The 25,434-nt window shown below is 41.7% G+C and overlaps 2 protein-coding genes across 2 annotated transcripts; both read right to left on the bottom strand.

Annotated features, from left to right (window-relative positions):
* Positions 1-5,368: 5,368 nt before the first annotated feature.
* LOC120564954 (forkhead box C1-A-like) lies at positions 5,369-7,539 on the bottom strand. Its single transcript, XM_039810225.1, has one exon. It carries the CDS (start codon positions 7,240-7,242, stop codon positions 5,821-5,823), a length of 1,422 nt encoding a protein of 473 aa, XP_039666159.1. The 5' UTR covers positions 7,243-7,539; the 3' UTR covers positions 5,369-5,820.
* A 13,160-nt stretch (positions 7,540-20,699) lies between these two features.
* foxf2b (forkhead box F2b) lies at positions 20,700-24,858 on the bottom strand. Its single transcript, XM_039812331.1, has 2 exons — positions 23,291-24,858; positions 20,700-21,399 (listed from the first exon to the last, which is right to left on the bottom strand). Exons 1-2 carry the CDS (start codon positions 24,264-24,266, stop codon positions 21,227-21,229), a joined length of 1,149 nt encoding a protein of 382 aa, XP_039668265.1. The 5' UTR covers positions 24,267-24,858; the 3' UTR covers positions 20,700-21,226.
* Between the last annotated feature and the right edge of the window lie 576 nt (positions 24,859-25,434).

Here is a 25,434-nt window from a genome sequence, read left to right as displayed (position 1 = left end):
CATGGCAGCACGTGAATCTCACTCATCTTTAAAGATTATTCTTCTCACTTGTTTTTGCAAAAAATAAGTCCGTAACTGTAATTAGCCTACAAAGTGCTATTTTCAGCCAAGTTCTCGTTTTCTTTCGCCCCCTTGGAATATTAAATATATATGAATATAATGCACATATAGGCTTAATAGATAATATTGTGTCTCTTGGGCCTATCATCGTATGTGAAGCCCCAGATAGCCTAAAGCTGTGGGTGGATTTGTGTATTTCAGTATTTTGGGGAATTAACTAGTTGTGGAATAGGCTACGTATTCAGATCAGCTTAGTTTAAGTAAAAAGAGCACATGTAAAAACACTCCGTTACAATTAATGAAAGTCCTGCATTCAAAATCCTACATAAGCCCTTAAGTAAAAGTATTATCAGCGAAAATGCTTACTAATCAACTTAGTCAAAGCTGTTATCTGTCACTGTTAGGCTAATATTAAAATAAGTAAATTATTGGATTATTGTATCCGATGCATTCAAGTTAATCAGAGTTAACCTTGTAAATTGTTGACATTGTTTTAAAGCAATGCATCACATTTATGATCTCTGATATTTTATACAGCCTATAAAATCTTAATTTGTAAAGTAACGAAAGCTGTCAGATAAACAGTGGAGTAAAAGTGGCAGTATTTCTACCGTATAAAGCAGCAGAAAATATACTCCATAATGTGCTTTGGTATGTGTACTTAGCTATACTCTCCAACAGTAGTACTATTACTTTGGGGTTGAGCTGTTTGACATTCAACTTGTCCGGAGGCCTGAGTGTCTCAGCAGTGTGAGTGGGATCGCCTCTGTCTGTCTGTCTGTCTGTCTGTCTGTCTGTCTGTCTGTCTGTCTGTATGTCTGCCTACCTGCCTGCCTACCTGCCTGCCTGCCTGTCTGCCTGCCTGCCTGCCTGCCTGCCTGCCTGCGTGCGTGTGTGTGTGTGTGTGTGTGTGTGTGTGTGTGTGTGTGTGTGTGTGTGTGTGTGTGTGTGTGTGTGTGTGTGTGTGTGTGTGTGTGTGCCACAGGACATTTTAAAGTGTGTCTGTGATCGTCCGCTGCGTCTGTGCGCGGACTCTGCGTTGGGACCAGATGTGGCCCTGAGGTCGTCCGGGCCCCTGAATCCGGGCGGAGAGCAGACAACACACACACTGAGCCTGCAGCGTCTCGCAGGTGCACCGCGGATCGCTCAACGACAATTAGGCCGAGCCTTGTGATCAGCTTTACTGCTGGCGCTCAAACAAAGTAAAGCTATTCTGGATTTGGTCCACGAATGTAAAGAAAATAATAATAAAAAAAAGAACTGCAAGCAGCTAAACAAACATTTTAAGGAGATAAAACGGTCGATTTAAACTTATGATTCCATAAGTCCTTGTAAGATAAGAATATTTCTGTTTTTTTTTTTCTTCTGTCAGATCTAATGGACTTCAGGGGGAAATAAACTCTCAGATTAAACCTCCAGAAGGAGGAAGAAAAGCTTTCGATCAAAGCAGCAATTTTAAAACTGTACATTATTGTTGTTTCAACTGCTTTGAGAACATTTTGACAGACTTAAAAACCACAGCATGTTTTTTTTTGTCATAAAAACACATTCTAAGGAATCTCAATTCGGTATCTATATTTGGTATGATGCTGTGTAGGCTATACTGTGTTACTCAAAGCGTAACATTGTTATTTAGGCCTGCTGGATAGTAACAAATTTATTTATGTTTTCATCATTTCATATTAGAGGCCTGACTTACTATCATGTGTAATTAAAAATAACAGAATGTTATTTTTTTCCTTTTATCAGCTGGGGTTTATGTGCTAGAAAAACCAAATAGAAATGACCAATCTAACCATACCATCTTTAATATTACAGCTCTCCCATAAGAGAGAAGTGTTGTTACACAATTATAATAATAAAAAAAAGAAGCTCACAAAGCCTCACTAAAGTTGAATAAGGCGTCTGTGGGAGTAAATTTATAATTCAGGCTGTAGAATTTGGGACGGAGAAAAATATAAATAAAGTTTTCAGACAGTCAGTGACGCATAAAAAGAATCATCATCGTGACATTGATCTGAGGACATATTTTAACATTTTATTTCACCTTACTTGTGTTGAACGACGGCCATCATATATATATATATATATATATATATATATATATATATATGATGGCCACACACACACACATAAAACACACACACACACACACACACACACACACACACACACACACAGAATTGGCTCTGCGGGACTTCATGGATGTTTTCAGGGCACACGCCCTCGACCAACATAAGAGGCAGAAAACTCAAAACACACACACACACACACACACACACACACACACACACACACACACACACACACACACACACACACACACACACACACACACACACACACAAACACACCAGACTGAACAGTGAGAGAGTCTTACAATTAGGCCTACATTAGTTTTAAGCGGCCATAAATGTTCTGCATTTAAAGTGAAACGCCTTCAGTCTGTGATCTTCCAATGTCCTTGTAAGGTTTTGATATAAAATACATATTTATACTAATTGAAATAAGCGTTATAGGGTCTCACAAGCACGATTAGGCTACATTTCATATTTAGGGATTTTAGACATTAAAACATGCAAACACGATTATAGGCTATAGGCCTATTAGTCATCTCCGCGGGAATGTTTTAATATTTGCGTTTTGGCTCTAGCTGCAAAAAATGTGCTGAAAATGAAAGTTTAAAAAATACGTCAAAGTGGCCGGTTAGCTCAGTTGGTAGAGCAGGCGCACATGTGCAGAGGTTTATTCTTCGACGCAGAAGGTCCAGGGTTCTAATCCGACCTGTGACGGTTTCCCTGCATGTCTTCCCCCCTCTCTCTCCCCTTTCATATCTCAGCTTTCCTCTCTAATAAAGGCAGGAATGCCCCCCCCCCCAAAAAAAAAAACGTTAAATACAGCGGTGCTTCGGTGAATAAAGAAGCGTTTTCAAAATCCAAATTACTGGCTGCGCAAGATATGCGCATGGTATGTTTCCTGTCACCTAAATACGACACTACTAAATACTATGTGCCAAAGAGTTAATAGGCCTACATGACATGTGGGCTTTCAGGTTGCTTTACAACTCGCTATAACGCAGCAGTAGACTACATTAATAAGACACTCGTCTTTGGAATGCTCATCGCAGTGTGAACACTGCGGTGAACTCACCCGATAGGACATCTGCAGACACCTACACCACTCGAATCCCTTGAGGCGATGTATATTTTTAACCTGATGTCAGTTAACTGAATAATAATATCCCTCCAACACAACATGGCACAAGAACCTAATCCTTCTTTAATTAGGCCTTTTGTGCGCTTGTTACGCGCATTGGCAGCCGTTTCCAGTCCACAGAGCCCTCCTCTCCTCCTCTGGGAGTCTTTTCATTTGTACGCTGCGTGCCTATTAAACTGCCGTAACAATACACTGTAGAGTCCCAGTGAAGGTGGTTTAGATAAGGTAGTGACAGGCTTTACTGCAGCCTTCTCGCCGTCCTTTCCTAAAGTGCATTGTTGACATCCTCTCCATTGACCTCCATCACCTCCTCCTGTCTTGTCCTTACAATGAAAAATGATTCTCATCCGTGACGGGATTTTCCTTCCTGACCCCTGAGTGCCACATAAATCACAGAGACTTTGTTTAGAAGCAGTAATCTAGTTATTTTTTTGTATTATTATTATTATTACTAGGCAACTTTCTGTGCACATGATGTCATTTTGCAGTTAAACTTACATTAAACCCCCCTGTGGAAGGTGCGGCACATTGTTTACGTTAGCTTTACGGGCTTGACTCATCTGACTGGTGGCCCTGGGGGAGCGTTTGCGCTGGAATTTTTAGTTTTACTGACTCATTAAAATCTCATCCACACAGGCCTGAAATTGACAGTCACGTTTAAGCTTTCACCGCCTGGCCTCGGCCTTGCAAGGCACACACACACACACACACACACACACACACACACACACACACACACACACACACACACACACACACACACACACACACACACACACTGCTCCGTGTCGAGAGGTGTTTTACTGTCTGCCAGATAATGAAAATGTCTCCAAGAGCTCAAATAAAACCAACACTTTAAACTTTTTAGGTTATTCTTAGATAACATTCAAACTGTCCAATGTATTATTATTATTATTATTATTATTATTATTATTATTGCTGATTTTAATGGTGTTGCCAGAATAATTTTTAATTATAATTTCTTATAAACATTTACGTCACCTGTTACCTATTTTGTGCGTGGGCCAAACCATTGAGTACACAAGTCTATTTCAGTATCCATAATGATAACTTTCTCTAATAATAATATACTGATAATAATAGCATGCACGCTGCATGCAGCGGATCGATACAGATTTGCAAAAACCGCTTCATGAAAAGTTTTGATCTTCATAGAAATCTGTGTGTGTGTTGCTGTTGTTTTTTGAGGGGGGGGAGGAGGGGGGGTTCCCCATGTCATCAAGAACATAAATAAACATCTGACAGCAGCAATATTTCAATCAGTCAAAACAGCTCAGTGCTGCTGCTGTGATTGGATCAGACAGCCGTCAGACCGTCCCCAGCCTGCAGCACAATGTAGGCTACCTCTGAACACATCCAAAACAAATGCAGCTGCAGCTTCTTTTTTTTTGTTTGCATCCAAAACCTCCCCTGATTGACAAACAGCAGTCAGACGGAAGCCTGCTCGGTTTGTAATGACTGATTTGTTTCCTAACAAGGCCTTTAGTGAGTTCAAACCGCCCCGCTCAACTGCTGCCACGCGTGTATTTATTCCCCGCGTGCATTTACTGTACACATGCATGTACAAAAATACACAATCTGCAGGTTAGCCTAAAGCTTTTATACTGAAAGGCAAAATGAACATGCATCTGGTTCATCTCTCACAGTCTGATATTGTAGGTAACCTCGGCTGGAGAGGTTGCATTTAGCCTCTGAGGCGTTAAGTAGCAGACCCCCATCATATCTTTAAATAAAAATATTCCTTCTTCGAACAAAAAGGTGCTAAGAACCTTAAATAATGTTTCATTGGTTTTGTCTTACATAAAAGAGAATATTCAAATAATGTGGATCTCCTGAGAGACTTAAATGCACGCAGACAAAAACTACACACTTCTTGCATTTTCTTAATGTTAATGTTTCTTAGTGGCCACCATTTTAGAGCATTTAGAAAGTTCCAAAAATAATGTTAAATATTTTACACTCAAACCCACTTTGCCCTCTTGTTAACTATCTCTTAATTTAAAAAATAAAACATGCCTTGGCTACTCCCTTGCTGTAGCGTTAGCCTACCACTGCTAATAAATCACTCCAATTAGGATCAAATAGACGGCACTTTATTAAACAAACAAAATGTAATGCCTTCAAAATAGTTTTTAACAAATAAGACAAAATGAATAAAATAAGTCAGTATAGTCTACAAAGTCCCCTCTCTATTTCTATACAAGAACTGGGACAAATAAAGGCAGCAATAAGAAAACTGGAAAAACTGTAAGCGTTTGGTCCTCAATATCCAACCCCTCCCTTGCCCTAAAAAATAAATTACTATATTAGGCTATAATTTACAGTCTATGGTCATAAAAGCTGGTATTTGAGCCATTTTTATAAACAATTCTCAAAGTGAGAGGGAAGAAAACTTACGTGTCTCTTACGTGTCTCTGAGTCTCTTATGTCCATTCGGAGTGTGAATAAAAGACCAAAAGTACAAAAAAAAAATATATAAAACATATATTAGAGTTATTAATTTAAAATACACACTTTTAGCTTTCAGAACTTGCTGCAGTCATAAACAAAAGCTCCTGAGGTGCGGTAGATGGACTGGCCGGATGGGAAAGCCATCTGACAGCTATTATTCCCGTTGACCGGGGAGCCGTTCAGCCCGATCCGCTGGGACTCAAACATCTCCCGCACAGAGTGGAAGTTCTGCTGCTGCGCCGGGTAACCCGGGCTCAAGTGGCTCAGGTCCCCGTACCAGGACGCGAGCCTGCCCTGGTGCCCGTGGTGGCCTTCCTGGCCCGCCTGGCCCAGGTTGCTGTGTCCGAGAGGGGACGCGGTGGTCGTGGTGATGCAGTAGTCGGGCAGAGCCTCCTCCACCGTGGAGGACGGCGCCAGGTGGCCGCCGGATGATCTGTCCCCCGCGTACAGGCTCATGGCTTGCATGTTGCAGTGATAGGTCGCGTTGGAGTTGGCCAGGGCGTTCTGGTTGCAGGGCGTTGAGCTGTACCCGGATGTCTGGTTCGGGGAATAGTTGAGCGACAGTGAAGGGGTTATACCTGTCCGAGAGGAGGCGATGAGTGGCGGGGAGAGCTCGGCCTGCGGAGACCCCCGCAGGGTGGTCATGATGTTATCCACGCTGAAGCCCTGCTGTGCCGGGGCCTGGCCGTGGTGTTGGTGGTGTTCGGGTCCGTCCATGCTGAGGGACCGGGTGGAGGGCACACTTTGCGGGCTGCCTGTTGACATGCTGCTGCTGCTGCTGTCGGGGCTCTCGATTTTGGGAACGGCACTCAGGGCCGGGGACGCGGCCTGCGGCGGCGTTGAGGTCCCGTTCTCCGTCTTTATATCCTGGATCCGCACCGGCTGAGCGCCCTGCACAGACGGGTCCTGCTCCCTGCCCGGGGTGCGGGCAGAGGGGTCCTTGCCTGGTCTGTCCCGGTCATCCTTGTCCTTTTGCACGTCCTTCTTTTTGAACCTCCTCCGGCGCCGTAGGAAGCTGCCGTTCTCAAACATGTTGTAAGAGTCCGGGTCAAGAGTCCAGTAGCTGCCCTTACCGGGCTTCTTGTCGTCCCGGGGCACTTTGACAAAGCACTCGTTGAGAGACAGATTGTGCCTTATGCTGTTCTGCCAGCCCTGCTTGTTATCCCGGTAGAAGGGGAACCTCTCCATGATAAACTGATAAATTCCGTTCAGGGTGATCTTTTTCTCCGGTGAATTTTGGATGGCCATGGTGATGAGAGCGATGTAGCTGTAGGGAGGTTTGACCATGTCCTTCGGCTGGTGCTGAGGGGTGTACGGTCCGTACGCCCGGGCCATGCTGGCCGGGTACTGGTCGTGGGCTGCATGGGAGTACATGCTCATGGGCGCAGGCATCCCGGTGTATCCACCGCCGGCCCGGTAGTAGCTCTGGTCGCTGCTGATGTATGGTACAACTCCCAAAGAGTTGGGGCTGGAGACGGAGTAGCGCGCCTGCATCCTGCGCAATGCGTAAAACCTCCCCAAACTGCGTCCCCCCAGAAACTCTCACAACTTCGGCGTGTGCTCCGATTCTATGACTGCTTTCTTTTCTTTCTGTATCGTCTGGAAGTCCTTTTTTAAGCCACAACTCGCCACGGTGAACCGGAGAGAGCGCACACTGCTGCAGTGAACTGAAAGTAAGGCTGGAGGAGCATGAGTCTACACAGCAAGGAAGTTTTTTTTTTTTTACCCTTCACATTTTTTCCTCCCTTTTGGCTGCTCTGACTGCTCCTCCCCGAATGTGTGCTCCATCATCCAATTGGAGGACGAAATGAACCTGTGGAAAAGCTGCATGGCGACAAAAGTTACTACACCACCCCTCCTCCTCTTCCTCCGCCGCCCCCCTCTCCTTCCCTCTCCTCAGCTCAGACATGGAGTTATTAAAATGCTGTTAAGGGTGTGCCTAGAATGTTGACAAATTCCCTTAATGACTCAAATTGCGAGACATTTATTATTTGTATTAATGCATCATATTGCGAGCCATAAAATAACTTCTCTTGAATCTATTTTGGAAACGAGAAAATGAGTTGATTGTAGGGTTACGAGCCTTAAAACTTCTAACCAAATGTGTGTACCCTCCTCTTCAGCTCCGAAATTTAATTAAATTTAACCAATCTGCGTAAAAGTAGAAATGATCCAAAACAGAGCTCCAAAAAAGGCCATTCACAAGTATATTCTGTTATATCTGTGTCATATGAGGCCTTATAGGCCCTGGAATTATAGGCCTTTTCCAAAATGAACAGTTTACATGTATATTATTACAATATGTTTGGATGCCTACACCTCTAATTAGAACGAAGGTATTAGCGATTAGGAATGCAAAAGGAGCCTAATGAGGCTGCAGTCTGTGAGGAGCTCTCGTCAGCTGCAGTTGAGCCTCTGAATAAACAGACGGACATGAAAGAGTGGGGATGCCTCCCTCCTGCCCCCCGACCGCGCCGGTGGGCGGTGTATGGAAACTAATTAAAGGTTAAATTAACCTCATTTGGTCGAGATGGGTGAGAAAAGGTCCCCTGGGTGCGAGCGGCTGCTGGGACTGAGGTGGGATTTTAAGATGAAGACCTCCAAATGTCATTCACACTGAACGGGTGTCAACGGAGCCATCAGAACCCCGTGGCTTCTGGAAAGTTATGTTTCGTTGTGTTGATTGCAAAGCCTAAGAACAACATACGTGTGTTTCCAGCCTGATTCAAATGATCGTTTAAAAACATTATAAAGATGAAGACGATTAAGGGAAGGATGTCTTCTTTTTTAAACTGACAGATAATATACATTAATTAACAGTTAATTATCAAACTGAGAAAATCGTATACAAATTGCAGGATACAATAACAACAACAACTATTTAACGTTTGTCCCTTTTTTTTCTTTATTTCTTTTATTGGTGATTTGTTACTAAGAGGGCGTTTACCGCTTTGCCACTCATAGTTCTGTATTTAATTCAGTTTTTTTTATGAATAACATTTGTTGAAAAAACAATCTGTCCTCACGTTTTTAAATATAAATTGTTGTGTATGTATGTATCAGAAAAGTAAAATGTCTTAGTGTGTTTTAGTATAGAATTATTTGAAACGTATGAAGCAGCCCTGCATGTGGCATTTGCAACATTAATGTAACCAAAGCCGGAGTTTCTCTGTTTTATTTTGTTGTTGTTACCAAACTATAGTTTATTAAAGGTAGTAAAATAATAACTGTAAATAATGTAACCTAGAATTTCCTGAGCGTTACTTTTTTTGTATAGACTTTATAAAACTCTTCTATCTCATGCATCGATTCAACTAAATGTAAGTTTAACAAATTCACCTGAATGTTCTTTAAATTTCACAAATGTTTCCAAAACGAAAATATTTCCTAAATATCTTTACTGACTAATAAATCAGGATATCATAAGGCATGGCTGCATTTTTAGAGACTAGTTGAGTTCAAACTTTGCCTTTTTAACTTAAAAACAAAAAAAACATGTAGTTTATTGGTATAAGACACACTTAAGAGCCCATGGAAATCATAAAAAATTGCATATAGGCCTAATGCAATAAAAGGTACAAGTCAGCTTATTTATCATATCCCTATTTTGTAATTTGACCTGATTGATCAAGAGAAAAACTCTTTCAGAATGTGTAGAGTTTTCATTTAAGTAACAAAAGAAGAGAAAATAATAATTAAAACTGATAATCTTTGACAAGAGTTAATTTCACACTTATGTGTTTTCTTTCTGCTCTTTGTTCTGTGATTTGCATGTGTTGTCAGGACTCTCGCGAGGAAGCTAATGCAGAGCGGACTGTGTCACCTGTGAGGTCCGGCCGGTGAGGCCTTTGTACCGGACACGGCTGCCCAGTGAGCCCGGCTGACACACCGAGGTTCGCAAGTTTCTCCACAGCATCTTTCGGTGTGTATGTGCGTGTGTGTGTGTGTGTGTGTGTGTGTGTGTGTGTGTGTGTGTGTGTGTGTGTGTGTGTGTGTGTGTGTGTGTGTGTGTGTGTGTGTGGAGGGAAACCCTGGCCTGCAGGGAAGTTAACCAGCAACCCGCAGGTGGATGAATGAGATGAGACTGTGGCTATAGACTACTGGTTGATACAATATTTGTAAGGCTACTTTCTGAATTAGTCATAGCATTTGTTGCCGGAGTTCTGAGAGAGAACAGGATTTACACCCGTTCATATGTGCAGCACTATCTTGCCATCTGTCACTACTGAGATTCCAATGAAAATCAACCACATCCTGAGATTATATCTTGGACCAAATACAAAAAACACACCGGTTTTACGCGTCCATATGTAAATATTAAAGGAGTATTACAGTGATAATGTTTTTTTCTTTTTAAATATAAATTAATGGTTAAGATAATTTAATTAGATATTTACTAGATAAGTTTGAAACAAAAAATCCTGCTAAGAGAAAGCTTGAAGGCTTTATTTTGTCGAAATTATTCTCCTAATATACGACACACTCCTGCCCCCCAATGGCCAGCACGCAAAAGTGCATGATAAATGCATGTTGTCAGTAGGGGAGACCCATAGACAGTATATAAACGGGGAGACCGGGGAGCGATATTTTTATTCCCACTATGGCCACGCCAAGACCCGCCCTTCAATAGCTACTATTGGCCAGGCGTCCATGCTTACGCAAGGCAACGTAACCTGATTTGTACAGGTCCTATCCCCTGACCAATCGGCTATCATAACCTTAACCACTTGAGGTGAAATGCCTAACCCCAACCAATCAAGCTGCTTCTTAGGGCGGGTCTTGGAGTGGCCATAGTGGGATTCGTAATGTTGCCCCCTGTGATGACACTGCACGTTTTAGAAAGAAAAAAACAATTGTTTAGGTAAGAAAGTATTATTTTATTTATTTTAGTATTATTATTTTAACTCATTTACTTTTGTGATAGCATTGTCGGCTTTATAGTTAAACTCAACAAACTTAAATCACGTGTATTGTGTGTCTTTATAGATATATTTAATGCAGGTTGTTAGTGCTAATGTTTTTAGCTGTTAGCTAGTTCATGGCGACAATAGTCTGGGTTAGTTGTAGCAAGAGTCTGGGTTACAAAATGTTACAACCTACCCCAAGGTAGGTTGTATTTACGTTTTTTTCTTTAAATATCGGTATTGGAAAAGAAAGACAGACCAAGGCGTGGCTCTCAACCTATACAAACACAAATATTATATGAAAAAAGTAATTTCAATGTTGAATGAAAGTTTCAATATCAAGTTTTTGTTATATTCCTAATTTCATAATGTTACATTTTACCCCAGGGTATGGCACAACTAACCCGGGCTATGGGGGTACATTGTAACATTTCACTCCTCGTGTTTGAGAGTAAACCATGCATTTTCTGTTTCGGTTACAAAGATAACAGCTACACCATTTAATAGCAGACATATGTAACTAGTTTGTAACATATTTTGAATGCGCTGGGTTAAAAAAGAGCTCTGAGATACAGACAGAAATGTCGAAAATGTTAAAAGTATCCCCGGTCTCCCCTAGTCGGTGAGTTTTTACCAGTGGTGGAAGAGCTACTCAGATCTTTTACAAAAAGAAAAGTACCAACACCACAATGTAGAAATACAAATAATCTGTTACAGCTAAAGTCCTGCATTCAACATTTTATTTAAGTAAAAGTAGGCTACAAAAGTATTAGCATCAAAATAAAGCCTACAAGTACAAAAAACACAAATAATCATTATGCAGAATGGCACATTTCAGAATAATATCTATATTATTATTGGATTATAATTATTGATGCATTAATGTGTTCATCACTTTAATGTTGCAGCTGGTAAACGTGGAGCTAATTTGAACTATTTAAATATCTAGAGGGATCGATTATATGTGTGAATTGTAGAGGAGTAGAAGTATAAAGTAGCATAAAATGAAAATAGGCCTTCTCAAGTAAATAACAAGTACCTTAAAATCATACTTAAGTACAGTAGAGTAAATGTACTTAGTTACTTCCCCCCACTGGTTTTTACTCTTTTGCCATCAAGTAGTCTGAGTTTAAGGTTGGAGCTTCACACAGTCAAAGACCTCTGAGTTCATGTTCAATTGATTTTGACAGAGACAAAAGTTTGTTGATAGGATCATATTTCATTCTGATCATATCAGGTGCAACATATCAAGTGAGTTTCATCACCTGAAGACGGATGACGACTGCCAATCAATCAGGTGAGACGAAGAGAGCAAATACAGGATCTGTGCAATAAAGGTCTATCAACCACTGAATGTTCCCAAAGAAACGCAGGCTTTTTTTTTGATGCATTTATTGGTGATGTTTCTGTCTCTTTTTTTTCAACCCTTTTGACGCTTTTTCAATGTTTTCAGCGCTTTCCCCCCCCACTACCATGTAGTAACACCACTAACACCTACTTATTATCACTAGTTTTACACTGATTTTTGAAAGTCATGGCCAATTAACCTAATTTATAGGAAATTATACCTAATTCTTGAGTTAAAAAATCAGAACGGATGAATAATCACAGACTGGTGTATGTCAACGTTCGGTCAGGATATAATCAAATTGGTAGTAGTTAAAAAAGAAACCCATATTTCTGATATAGAAATTTTGAAAACGGGTCAGAAAAAAGGCTTAATGTTGAATTTTATTTGAAACATGAAGTGCGGCACTCCCTGATATATATAGTAAATAAACAGCAACTGTATGCAATGGAACATCAGCTTTATATCTGGTTTTCATTTCCAGGTATCAACCCCATCATTTTCGTCATCATCATCGTAGTCATCGTAGTCATTATGATCATGATCATCATCATCACTGAATGCCTGTGTTGCCACCAGTCTCTCCAGCTTGTAAGTCATTTTATGACACTCAAACTGTCATTAAGTAGTAACATAGCGCCCTCTGCTGCCACATTGATGCACATGCACCAATGGCAGCAGCAACAAGGACATTTTTTTTTTTAAAGATTATTTTTGGGGCTTTTTCCTTTATTAGATAGTGACAGTGGATAGACAGGAAAGTGGGGAGAGAGAGAGAGAGCGAGATAGAGAGAGAGAGAGAGAGAGAGAGAGAGAGAGAGAGAGAGAGAGAGAGAGAGAGAGAGAGAGAGAGAGAGAGAGAGAGGATGACATGCAGCAAAGGGCCGGAGGTCGGATTCGAACCTGGGCCGCTGCAACAACAAAGAAGTAAAAGAAGGAAACCCTGATTTATGAGCAACATTTAGTTTTATTAAGCTCCACAATTCTATAAGGAATGTCCATAAAAAATGAGTATAGATTAGTATAGAGTATTTGAATTCTGTATTTTTACTGGTGACCTCACATCAGTTTGTGGTCTTTTCTGAAATTGTTTTGCAGGCACTTCAGTGTGTCATAGACAGTGTTTATATTAGGTGCCTAATTAAACACAGACAGTTTCCAAAATATCCCAGGACCTCAAACTCATGCGCCCAAAGAGCACATTGGAATTGGTTTTCAAATAAATAGCTGCCAATCATCCATGTGCAAAGCATTAATCTTGTGTTTGGTTCTTCGGCTGTGACTGGTTTTGAAGGGGGTAAAGTTGTTCTCAAGGCCACAAAGCGCCTCAGTGTGGCAGCTTCCCCTTTTTCTTACCCCAAAACTCGACATTTAAGAGCAGACAGATGAATGTGTCGAGGCTCTCTGAAAATCCAAATACTGTAAGGGCATGGGAAATGACTGAAGAAAAGTTTTCTTAAGATTGAGCTGTTTCTGATTTAGCTGCCCTGATGAGCGGCATCATTTTCTCCAACGACACAAAAAAACAGTCTTATCCATCTTTATTTGCACGCCATTTCAAATGAAATCAAGATTAGCATAGAAACTGCGCAGAATAAACATTTAGATCTATTTGACTCAGTTTGTGTTCACTAAATTAACTGCAAACTGTCTCTTTTGAACTTTAGACTATATGTGTCCATACATCAATGGAGAAAAAGCCTGAATAGTATTGTGGGATTAAGTTCATTGTTCAGTCATTAAACTATTTAATCCATCTGTACAGCATTGTACAGTGGACTGTGTGACCTGACTGTAAAATTGGCAAACTAAAAAGATTAGGCGTAAACAATTGATTTTATAACATAGAAATCAAGTTTTCAATATTTCTCAAAGTGGAAAGACAGAAGATGCATCATCATAAAAATCCTTCAGATATGAGATAATGGACAATGTCTCTAAAATGCTAATGGAATTCACAATCAAACTTTATTTTTCCTGATATGAGTTTTGTTAGTCTGTTTTGTTTAGTCATTTTGCGTCTAGATATGTATTGTATTAGTTAACAACAAGCGGTACCGCAGTTTGTTAGTCAAATTAACGTAGTACAAGCAGACCCAAACTGCTGCTAAACTCTGCCCTCTAGTGTAATACCAGCAAACAACATCACCCTCTTCTTCAGAGCTGGTCTTCCTTTTGTTCCTTTCTTTTATTTTCTCTTCCAGGCAGAAGGTTAGCTGAGTCCTTTCAACAACTTTGTAGATTAAAACCTGGAAAGGTCTTTTCTTACGCCAGTTTCCAGATCTGCAGAGCTTCCGGGTTTTATTAAGCATATTTTCCAGATAACATGCTTCTTGGAAAAAGCCACAGCTGCAGTGAGAAGACAGGATATCAAGCTTACTGTAATGCCTTTGAACTGTAAAAGAAGATGCTTCAGCATTAGCTAGAGCTTTTAAAAAAGCAACGCCACAAAAAGCTTCAGCTCTTCGCGATCAGACTACAGAGAGTCAGGAAACCATCTTGAACCTACAACAAGGATCTGTGGAAAAGGAGGTTCTCCTTAAAGTACAGCAGCTGGAGGTAACTTTTAAAATGTCAACCAAGTGGCTCTGAGGGCTATGGAGAAGAGTCAGGCCTCCCAGCTAGATCAGCAAAAGGAAGCTGGTGCTAAGAGAAAATCCGGATCATAGCTGCCACGGTGCAGGCTGAGCAATAGGAGGACAATACTTTCTCTGGCTCTGAAGGAGAAGGTGTAAATGGGGATGTGAGGTTGTGGAGAGCTGAGCTAAACCATATGGTGGAAAAAAAAAAAAAAAGCAGGAAAAAAGGGGGGGGAGAGGGGGGAAAAAGGGGGGCCCCGCGGGGGGGGAAAAAAAAAAAAAAAAAACACACACACACACCCCCCCCCCCACACACACACCTCAAGAACCATTTCCAGCCCATCAACCCAACTGTGTTCTGTTAAACGGTCAGGTTATGCTTGACTGATGCCTACATCTGAGGATTCTTGGCCTGTAACTAGCTGGGTGGTTCTAGGTCTGGCAATGTCAGTTGGATGGTCTGTCGGTTGTACAACTCGGATGCATTCCCATTTCCATTCATGGTTGCCCCCATGCTAGCTGTAGCATTAGCCTGTTGACATCAGCATTCAAAGCACTGAGTATCTAAGAATACCAAAGTTGTCTTTTCATTTAGTGTTCATGTGTAATGAACTTTACAGCCTCCCAGGGCTTTAAACTAATTCTTGTTACGAAATAATATGCTAAATGTGTACATTTAGGGTTCCAACACCTTTTCCCTGGGGCGGTACCCTCTAAGGTACAGTTGTACCCTTTTCGTTTTCTTGGAAACCTTGAGGTACAATAATTAGTCCTAGGGGGTACACTAGTGTAACTTTGGGGACCGAAATTGACTACTGTACTCCTATTTGGGACGGGGAGATAGAGTCAGTTCAGTTTATTCTTATTTTTAACTTAAAAAAAATTAAAACATAAAGGTTTAGCCAATTGAATAGTAAGTTTTTTCACAGTGTCAAGATACCTTTTTCTTCAGTGATACAGCAAGCTGGGTCACATTTGTAATCCATTGTCTGTGTGGACTCAACCGTGGTGGGATTTTGCCAGCTTGTGGTCCATATTAAAGAAACACTGACATTTTGAATTTTGTTTGCCATCTAATCCAGAATTATAATGAGAGATCACTTTCATGTGTGTGGGTGCAGTAGGCTGCAGAGAGAGGTCTGGGACTTGTTTAGCCTAGTTTGGTTAAAGGACTGAGGGTTGGGAAAGTAGTCAGCCTCAGTCATAACAAAATAAAAGGGAAGATAATAACTTGGTTGGTCGGTTTGTCTGCTCCTCTCTCTGTCCCATGGCATTGTATCTTACCTCATATCTGGATTTCCTTGACCGTGCATGTCTTCCTGCTCCCTTGAGATTGATTCAGAGTGTTTTAGGATCTTCTGACATTCTGGAGGCCAGAAATGCCATCAAAATGTATTTTTAAACAAAATACTTTATCATTTGCACTTGATGGTCTCATTGGTGTAGCGCTGCTCAGTTTTGAAAATGTTAAAGTGAGCGGTTACCGAGGCATCTGTATATAAATATCTCATATACAAACGTACGCTCATTAATTAGCTTAGACTGGATAATTGAACTTCAACGCTGATTTTGCTCCAAGACATATGTGTGCTCAAACCTGGCGTAGAAGTGTGTAATCCAGGGAACTCACTGGGATACCAGTGAAATTAGCTCCTGCATCGTGGTTTCTTGTGGTTGCAACAGTTACACAGCGAACTATGCCAGCAAGTTGAAAGATTTTCAAACACCATTAACTCAGACAGCAGGGAGATGCGTGTTCACAAGAGTGGCAGCCACCATCTCTCTTGCTGCCCCAGATCCTCAGGGACCAGAATGCCCCATATTAACCTCTTTGTTCCCGCTACTGAAATCCAAATCGATCAAACCGTTTGGCTGAAAAATGTGTTAAAGGTCCCATGACATGGTGCTCTTTGTATGCTTTTATATAGGCCTTAGTGGTCCCCTAATACTGTATGTGAAGTCTCTTTTATATAGGCCTTAGTGGTCCCCTTATACTGTATCTGAAGTCTCTTTTATATAGGCCTTAGTGGTCCCCTAATACTGTATCTGAAGTCTCTTTCCCAAAAGTCAGCCTTGGTGCAGAATTACAGCCACTAGAGCCAGTCCCACAATGAGCTTTCCTTAGGATGTACCATTTCTGTGTCTGTAGCTATTGAGGAGGAGAGAAGGGGGGACAAGGTGGAGGGTGGGGGTGTGGCCTTGACTAACTGCCACCTTGCTCGTTTGAAAGCCATGATGTCTCTCTCTCATGGGTGGGCAAAGCAGAGAAAGGGGAGGTAACCTTGCTCCTTATAAGGAGCAGATTCCAGATCGGCCCATCTGAGCTTTCATTTTCTCAAAGGCAGAACAGGATACCCAGGGCTCGGTTTACACCTAACGCCATTTCTAGCCACTGGGGGACCATAGGCAGGCTGGGGGAACACATATTAATGTTAAAAAACCTCATAAAGTGAAATTTTCATGCCATGGGACCTTTAAGATTGAACATTAGTCTGGGGAGTCTGCTCTGTATTTTCTCTGCACAAGAGGCGTGATCAACGGGCATAGTTCAAATGACTCTGTACGCAATTGGATATTCCTTCAACCAATCAGACCAACGATCTGTACGTTTGAGCTGAGCTCCATTCTTTTGGCCACCAGCGGGGCTAGCTGGTAAATTAAGCCGGTCGGTAGTGAAAATAAAAGCCATTCGGTAGTAAGGCAAACACATCCTTCTTTTGTAGGAATTGTTCCAGGGCAAGTTTCTGTTCTGTTTTCAGAGAAAACTTTCCTTTGAAATCTTTTAAAACAGCAGCGACAGCGGCATCAACGGGTTGCTGCGCTTCGGTGGCCGCCATGTTGAATGTAAACAAAAAGCTGCTTGTTGTCGCTTCTCTATCATCGTGTTAAACCCGCCAATAGCACGCCAGGTGGATAAGCCAGTTTGTGATTGGTCCCCGAAGATTTGTAACGGAAGCAGGATAGATAAATGTACAGGCTTCCAGCCTGAGCTGCAGGGCGAAATCAAATCACCGGCAGATCGGGCTGGGTTTACCCAGTCTAACATGGGACTACTGTTTGTCTATATATTTTATCAAATTTAAAAAAATTAAAACTGTAGTCCCATGTGGCAGACTAGAGTTTGATAAGTATCTCAGAAAATACAAGAATCACAATCAAGTATTTGGTAGCTATGAACTCATAACAAGTTGCATAATGCAGTGTTAAAATATATTTTATATTAAAGACTTTTAATAAACACGTTAGCATTTTCCAAATTTTTCAAAAATCCTGATTTTACTATTGATAAAAGTGTGACTTTTCATGTGATCTAAAAATTTCAAAATTGTACTGTTAGATACTTTCCCAAAGTATGTCCGAACCAGATTCCAAGACCTTAGACCAATCACAACAAATGCTGCCCTGGTTAACAAAACAATGCAACTGATCTCAGCTGGTATTCTGTCTATAATGGAGTGGAATGGAAATTTCTTAGTGACCCCAAACTTTTCACCGGTAGTGTGTGTGTATATATATGTGTGTGTGAGTAGCTTTTAGTAATTTATTTTTGCTTTCTCAGAGTACTAAAGTTAATGGGTTGGGGGGTTAGGCTTTGTGTATCCCTCATGATAGCACCCTACTGCAGAAATGATCTCTGTGGATGGTCCCAGCCACTAGATGACACTATACTCCACCATATTGAAAATTCAGCACTCCTCAAAAATCTTGTCATGGAAAATCCACTAGCTGCAGGGCCACTTTGTGTGACTTTTCATCATGGAGGGTTGCATTGAGGAAATTAGAAAGGACTTTGTTGTCCAGTCAAAGACGTTATTTTCTTTTCTTTTTGAACTGTGACTGCTGTTGCCGTTCCCAATCCCACCTGACATTTGTTGGACCCCAAAGTGTTCAAAACACTAGAGGGAGGCCACTTCAGTAAGACTAACAGGATAGAGTCAGTTAGTCCCTCACCCGTGGGTTTTCTGACACTGATTCTGGATTTGAAGCTTGCTTACAAGCAGATATAAAGTATGATGATCCCCTGTATAATTTGCTGCCACGTCTTTCTTTATTCTCCTCATCATAGAAGAATTTGTGAATTTGTGTTGCACATGTGGATTTTTGGCCAATTCAAATGTGAAATAAAACTTCTGAAAGCATGTGGTTTGCATGTGTAATAGCTTAGAATTTTTTGAAGTGGCTGAATTTTGTTCTTACTTCCTAGACAATTACTTTCAAGCAACATGACAAAATATATTTATAAAGTACTGTGCTCCAGAGAAAAGTTTTGAAACCCATAGTGCACTTTAACACGACAAATAAACACTGAGGTAACAGATATTAAACATCCCAGCGAAAACATTTTCTCAGACGTCGCATTCAGCACACAAATAGTGACTCCACAGAGCATTTTAAGAGACTGTGATTATGTCAGTGGCCTAATGAGGAGCTGCCACTGCCAAATCTCTATCTGCATATGTCAGCCATGAGGGATGCTGCATTTGAGTCACGACCAAAAGCCATGTAGACAAAAAGAGAAGCAGCACAAGTGCAGCCGCCCCAGCCTGCCCTCTGTTTGTGTGAGAGGTAGCTCTCTGTGAGTCTGATCTGTTTACCGCACTCTAAAAATACCAAGTTGTTACATTTCCATAGACGCGGGCCCTGTCGTTTCATTTGTTTATATGGCGTCTTCAGATGTTGGCAACCCTGGATGTCCACATGGAAAGGAGCAGCCTCAGGATGCCAAAAGACTTACAGCTGCGTTCGACAGGCTGGAGGTGGCTGTAAAACATGCAAAACCTGGAAATAGTCAAACTAGAAGTGGCTTTATCCTTTTATGTTCTAATCTAACTTTCAAAGGACGTTTATCTTTTGAGCCTCACACCTCATATCAGCAGTATACAAACTTTAATGATCAGCCTGTGTGGCTTTTAGCTTTCTATATTGCTTTGAAAGTATGTTTCCTAATACACAACTACATTATCAACGGTGGTGAAAAGAAGCAGTTGATAACATGATTCCTGATTTTGGTTTAAACTACCCAACGGGATGTAGTGTACAGTATCTCCACTTTGACCTTATGCAACATTCAAATTGTGTTTACAGCCATTCTGTTGTATAAAGAGTACTTTTGATCCTTAACTAAGTGTAAATTGATGATAATACTTCTGTACTTTGACTAAAGAAAGATTTTACATGTGGGACTTTTACTTGTAATGGATTTACGGGGTAGAAAAATGGAGCTTCATTTCAATATAGTGGCATTGCTACGTTTACTTGAGTAAAGGATCGGAATACTTCTTTCAGCACTGCAACACCCCAATATAATCGCAAACTGCATACCAAAACAGAAACTATTGAAATAACAGAAATTTCACTTTTAAATCACTTTAAAAATGAACATTATTTATTAAGTGATAAAAGATTTTTTTAATCTGAAAAATAAGATTCAAAGCAGCCTTTTTAGAGCTATTTAAGTTGCACATTAGATTATTATACTGTATGCGTTCCTTTGTTATTAAATATCCTACAGTTTAGAGAATAATACTAATTCAAAACCTGACCATCAGTGGTGGAATAATCAGATAATTTACTTAGGTAAAAGTAGCAGTAATACAATATACAAATGTTCCTTAATAAGTAAAAGTCCTGCATTTAACCCCTTACCTATTACAGAAGTATTAACTGCTAAATATACTAGTATCAAAAGTAAAAGTACTCATGCAGTAGAATGGCCTCTGTCTATGGTATTATTTGATTATAATCTAATAAGAATCTTAATGTTGTAGCACTTTGCAAAGGAGATAAGTTGAAATACTGTTGAGTAGTTTAATCTATATAATCATGCTTGAAATATGATGAACTGATCTCAGGTTTTGCATGTTAAATCGTATTCTGATAAATACAATAACTCCAGCTGCCAAATAAATGAGTACAATAAAGTAGCAGATCATTAAAATACTCAAATGTACTTTCCACCACTGCTGGCCATAACTGGATGTGTAAACGGCCAGAAAGCAATATTCAATATGGAATTCTGTGTGTTTCTGTTTAATGCAAGCTCAACATCAGCTCCCTTTTAAAGCAAAGTAAACAACCTTTCTACATGAATGTGCACGGAAAGACAGAAGTCTGTAGGAATGTAGCCTAAAATATATATCAGCTTTATTGAAACCTTTTACAGGACAAAAAAGTTGGCAAAGGGTTATACAATAAGTGCAAGGTTTGTTGCAGTTCATGTTAGCCTAAAGCGTCGTGTGTGTAGTTACTCGAATAGGATAGAACATAGTTACATAGAATATAATTAGTTTGCACGTGTTACAAGAGCAAACACACATAAAAAAAAAAGTCGTGTTTCTGAAGCTTCTTTTGTAGAAGAAGAAAGCGCTTGTCAGGGTTCATATTGGCAGAGTGGTTTTTTTCTTTTTTTTTTTCTTTTTCAAGGCATCTGGGAATTTCTTCATTCATTTCCTTCAATGCATAAGTTTCTCAAGTCCAACCAAGAAAAGCTACTTTGGCTGCATGTAGGAGGCGAACATGTGAGAGCGGACGCCATGAAACATCCTCGTATGAATCCTCCAAAAAAAAAGAAAAAAAAGAAGTAGAAATTACAAATGTTCGCTTTGTTCTCCTGTGACAGAGCTGCAGTTTGAGCGTGCCCGTGTGTCTCACATCACGCAGGGTTTGATGTCCTGGCAGACGCTCTGGGGATGGTGATGGTGGTGATGGTGGTAGTAGGAGCCGCCAGCCGAGGGGTGGAAGGACGAGATGCCGTTAAAGTTTAACACAAAATCTTTCCTGTCGCACACCGAGGAATGGCTCTGATAGCGTGGAATCCCCACTGCAGAGGAGACGGTAAACACATGTAAATACAGAGGGGAAGACGTGCATATTCATTAGCCTTCATGAATAGCATATGGTATTATTTTGAGCATCTTAAACCAGGTTTTGCATTTAATTATTCTGCGCAAGAAAACAGTGTGTGGGCGTAAATGTCGTTTGTTGTGACCAGAAAGGAATGTTTTACATGTCAAATATCTTTAAAATAAAATATAAAATACCTTAAGATGTTTTATAACCCGCAAAATCTGTATTCTCTGTCATATAGACTTTACAAACTAACAAAATTGACTGCATGAGGACGGATAAGGCCTTTGTTTTAATGTATTGTTTATACGAAATATATACCCCCCTAGCTGCCTCACATCTTTACGGATTAATTTACATTTATAGAAAATTGTTATTTCTTTACACAAGAGCAGACATAACTTATTTTGTAATGTTTTTTTGAAAATGTGCCTTCTGTACACCTTCCACAAGATGACAGCGCAATCATTTCCAATAATGTGTGTTCTTTAAAAGGCACCGAACCTTCCTTTAGCTGTTTTAAGGAATACATTGAATGCTTTTCTTTTGATTTATAACCAATAACAGTAATCAATATGAGTGTTATTTTTTTTCCTGGAGAGCCCCAGACCTGCAAGAATATTTAAATGAGACTCAGTGACCGTCATTTTGTGTCTGTAAGCGAGCCTCTATTTCCAGAAAGAGAATAAATAAATAGAGAGGCTGTGGCTTCGTCCAGGTCATAAGGACTCCAGATGTGACTGTGTTTTCCAGGGGAAGACAGCAGGCTTTATCCTCCGGGCCACAGCTCGCTGCCCTGCGCCCGTTTTCACAGACAACACACACACACACACACACACACACACACATGCCTCTCTGACTGACAGTGTGCAGTTAGCGACCCTGCACTGCGCAGTCCAACACATTTATCCCCCGTACAGGCTCAATTAGGACGCTGCGTAAAGTTTAACAAGGCCTTCCGTCTCTGGTGGAATCCTCCGCCGGTGTGGTCCGACCTGCACAGTTTTGTTTAGTTAACCTCTGGGACCCTTTCGGGCTCCAGCATGGGTTACTCGCCTCGGTGAAATCCCCAGACTTTAGTAAAGCCTCAGTGTGTTATGTTAAAGCAAATGAGCGTGAACTGGTGAAGGTGAATTAAGAACGCGATCACAAAATAGGTGTTTTTCTTAATCTTTTTATCAGCGAAAATATCCCGTGAACACTTGGACCGAATAGATCTGATTTAGAAAATCCTGCAGGCTGTGGATTAAAGAGACATACATTACACATTTAGCTCCTAGAATCTAAATATATTCATGATTTATTGGCCTCAAAAACATTTTGAAAATTAAAACAAAATTGTACTGAACGAGTCTTCAGTTCAGTGCATGGTCTTGGGTGTGTTTTATTTTTTCAATTAACATTCAATTTAACTTTATTATTCAATCAAATTGATAAAAACAATTGATAAAATATTTTGTCACCCACAACTTCCGAGCTTAGGAAACACTAATTTAGAGTCAAGTATAATTAAACTATATAATTAAAATGTACTAAATTATATATTTATTTGTATTACTCGCCTGGCACGAATAGGCTATGTAAACTCCCCTTTGGAATCATGTTGCCTTAAAAATAAACACGGCAATCCTGATTTTATTAGTTATATTTATAAAACATATAATTTCATAATTGAGTTTTGACTGCTTCAGGAATTTGTCACATGCCTCTGCTGCACATAGAAACACAATTTAGCATGTGAGGTGGACATGCTGTGAGGATTGATATGTGTTTTTATTAATTTATTTTTATGATAACCCCCCAAAATATGAGACGGGGTTCGCCTTCCTCAGTGGGAGCCATAGGCCTTCGTGAGTTTGTGGTACCTGATATGTCGGTGCTGTGGCTGTCCCTGCCGTTCTGGTGAAGATAGCTCTGCTCCAGGGAGTAAGGCGACATGCCGGAGTGTAAACCAGAGGATGCGGGGCTGCTGGAGGTTATAGGCTGCTGTTTGATGTAGGGGGACCCACCGGAGGACGCCCAGTGTGCGGATGTACTGGCGTACGGGGAGTGGCCGTCCAGCGCGCTGGCCATGGCTGGAGAGGACGGTACGGGGCTGCTGCTGCTGTCTGGTCCGTACTCCCCGTTAGACGGCACAGGACAGCTCGCCATGTATGTGGAGCCTGGGCTCGGGGACATGTGGGGTACGTGGTGGCCGCTGCTTAGCCCGTCGTATCCCCCGGCCATTGAATTGCTCATCATGTCCAAGTTGTAGCTGTTGCCGTGACAGGCGAGAGTGGCGGATGGAGATTGAAAGTCAAAACTCTGCGGGAGAATGGAGGTGCCGAAGCCTATTCCGTTCATCATCCGATACATGGGCTTCAGAGCTTGACATTTTCTTCTGAAGCCTCTGGGTCTGCGACGAAACGAGCCTTCCTCAAACATGAACTCGCTGCCCGGATCGATGGTCCAGTAATGGCCTTTCCCCGGCCTGCCCAGCCCTTTGGGCAGCTTGATGAAACACTCGTTCAGCGAAAGATTATGCCGGACCGAGTTCTTCCAGCCCTGATATGAGCCCCTGAAGAATGGGAAGCGAGCCTGGAGGAACTGGTAGATCTCACTGAGTGTCAGTCGTTTGGTGGGGGAGCTCTGTATTGCCATAACGATGAGAGCGATGTAGGAGTACGGCGGCTTTTCCGGTCGCCGTAAACCGGAGCTCGTCTTCTTTCCTTTAATGGCGGTGGACGAACTTTCTGTGGCGGCTTGTGGGCTCAGCATGGCGGGGTGCAGGGCGCCGGACGCCGGGCTGGATCTCAGAGGAGGCGGAGGGTCCAGCTGCTGCTGAGGGGTCTCGGTCGTCATGTCAGCTCTGACGTACGACTGGCGTAGAGTGAAGAGAGGGAGGGAGAAAAGACGAACCGTGAGATGTTTCAAAAGAGAAATAAATCGGGATCCAGTGGTCAGTGTCCTTGCAAGTGAGCGTTACACCGCCAGTGGTCCTCAGAATCCCAGCGCAAAATGGAGTGAAATCTGTCTCCAGTTACGCACGAGTCTCCAGTTACGCACGGTGCTCCCTTGACGCATGCAGAACGCACGGCGAGTACGCACTGACAGAGAGAGGAAGAGGAAGAGAGAGTGGGGGGAGCTGGTTATCCACTGGAGACTGAGTGTCCAGGGCTTTAGCTCGACACGGGGGCTCCACTGTTGTGTCACAGCGGCGCTAAGTGGTGCTGTGTGGCGCGCCGGGTGGCCATCGACCGCGTTAATAATCCCTCAAGTGGAGGAAACACAAAAAAAGTCGACTTATTGCGCGCAAAAGTCCAGCCAAACAAAGCTCGACCACCTATCATTTCATAAATCTTTCTTCCCTCTGCGAGAGCCCCCCACCCCTTCTCCTCATCCACACTGTGCGCCTGCAAATCTCCCTGAAATCAGTGACGAATATAGAGCCACCCCCCACTCACCCCTCTTGCCAAATCTGGCCCAAGTCCACTTACCGTTCTCAACAGCATTAAAGCCCCTCGTTCTCTCCTCGTCTTCTTTCTTCCCCTCCCACCCTCTCGCTCCAAGTTCGGACTACACGCAATTAAGCCATCTATCAAACCTCCCCCAGACATCCCAATCAACAGTGCCACACGCCAGACGCACAAGCTAAAAAATGAGCTTTTTCCCCCTCTGGTCCTGCATGTATGAAGTTGTGATTTCAGCCCGATGTGCCACAGATCATACATTTTCCTGACACGAATAAACCACCACAATATGTGCAAAAGGTCCAGCTTACAATTGAAACAATGATGAGCCTAAACATTCACTTGGGCCTACATATCTGCGGCAGATGATACTCTAACGCATCGCTGTGGAGCAATAAAAAAAACGCACCAACTTGTATTATTTGTATTGTTTTGCTCATAATTTCCTCCCAAACTGGTCCAGAGGATAACAAAAACAAACTGTCGCGGTGCCGGGTTGGGTCGAGGAGTGTGAGAGATGGAGAGGTGGTGGTCTTTGCCGTGCGTGTGTAAGCGGGGGG

This window comes from Perca fluviatilis, chromosome 9 (assembly GCF_010015445.1).
Source record: "Perca fluviatilis chromosome 9, GENO_Pfluv_1.0, whole genome shotgun sequence".
Lineage (NCBI taxonomy): Eukaryota > Metazoa > Chordata > Actinopteri > Perciformes > Percidae > Perca > Perca fluviatilis.
The sequence above is the reverse complement of the archived record's forward strand: the minus strand, read 5'-3'. Positions and strand labels throughout refer to the sequence as shown.

Bases quoted from the DNA above. Each gene is read 5' to 3' on its own strand.
- LOC120564954 (XM_039810225.1), bottom strand. From the start codon at position 7,242: ATGCAGGCGCGCTACTCCGTCTCCAGCCCCAACTCTTTGGGAGTTGTA.
- foxf2b (XM_039812331.1), bottom strand. From the start codon at position 24,266: ATGACGACCGAGACCCCTCAGCAGCAGCTGGACCCTCCGCCTCCTCTG. The intron at 21,400-23,290 runs GTACCACAAACT...TCTCCTCTGCAG, and splicing joins CCACAGCACCGACATATCAG to TGGGGATTCCACGCTATCAG.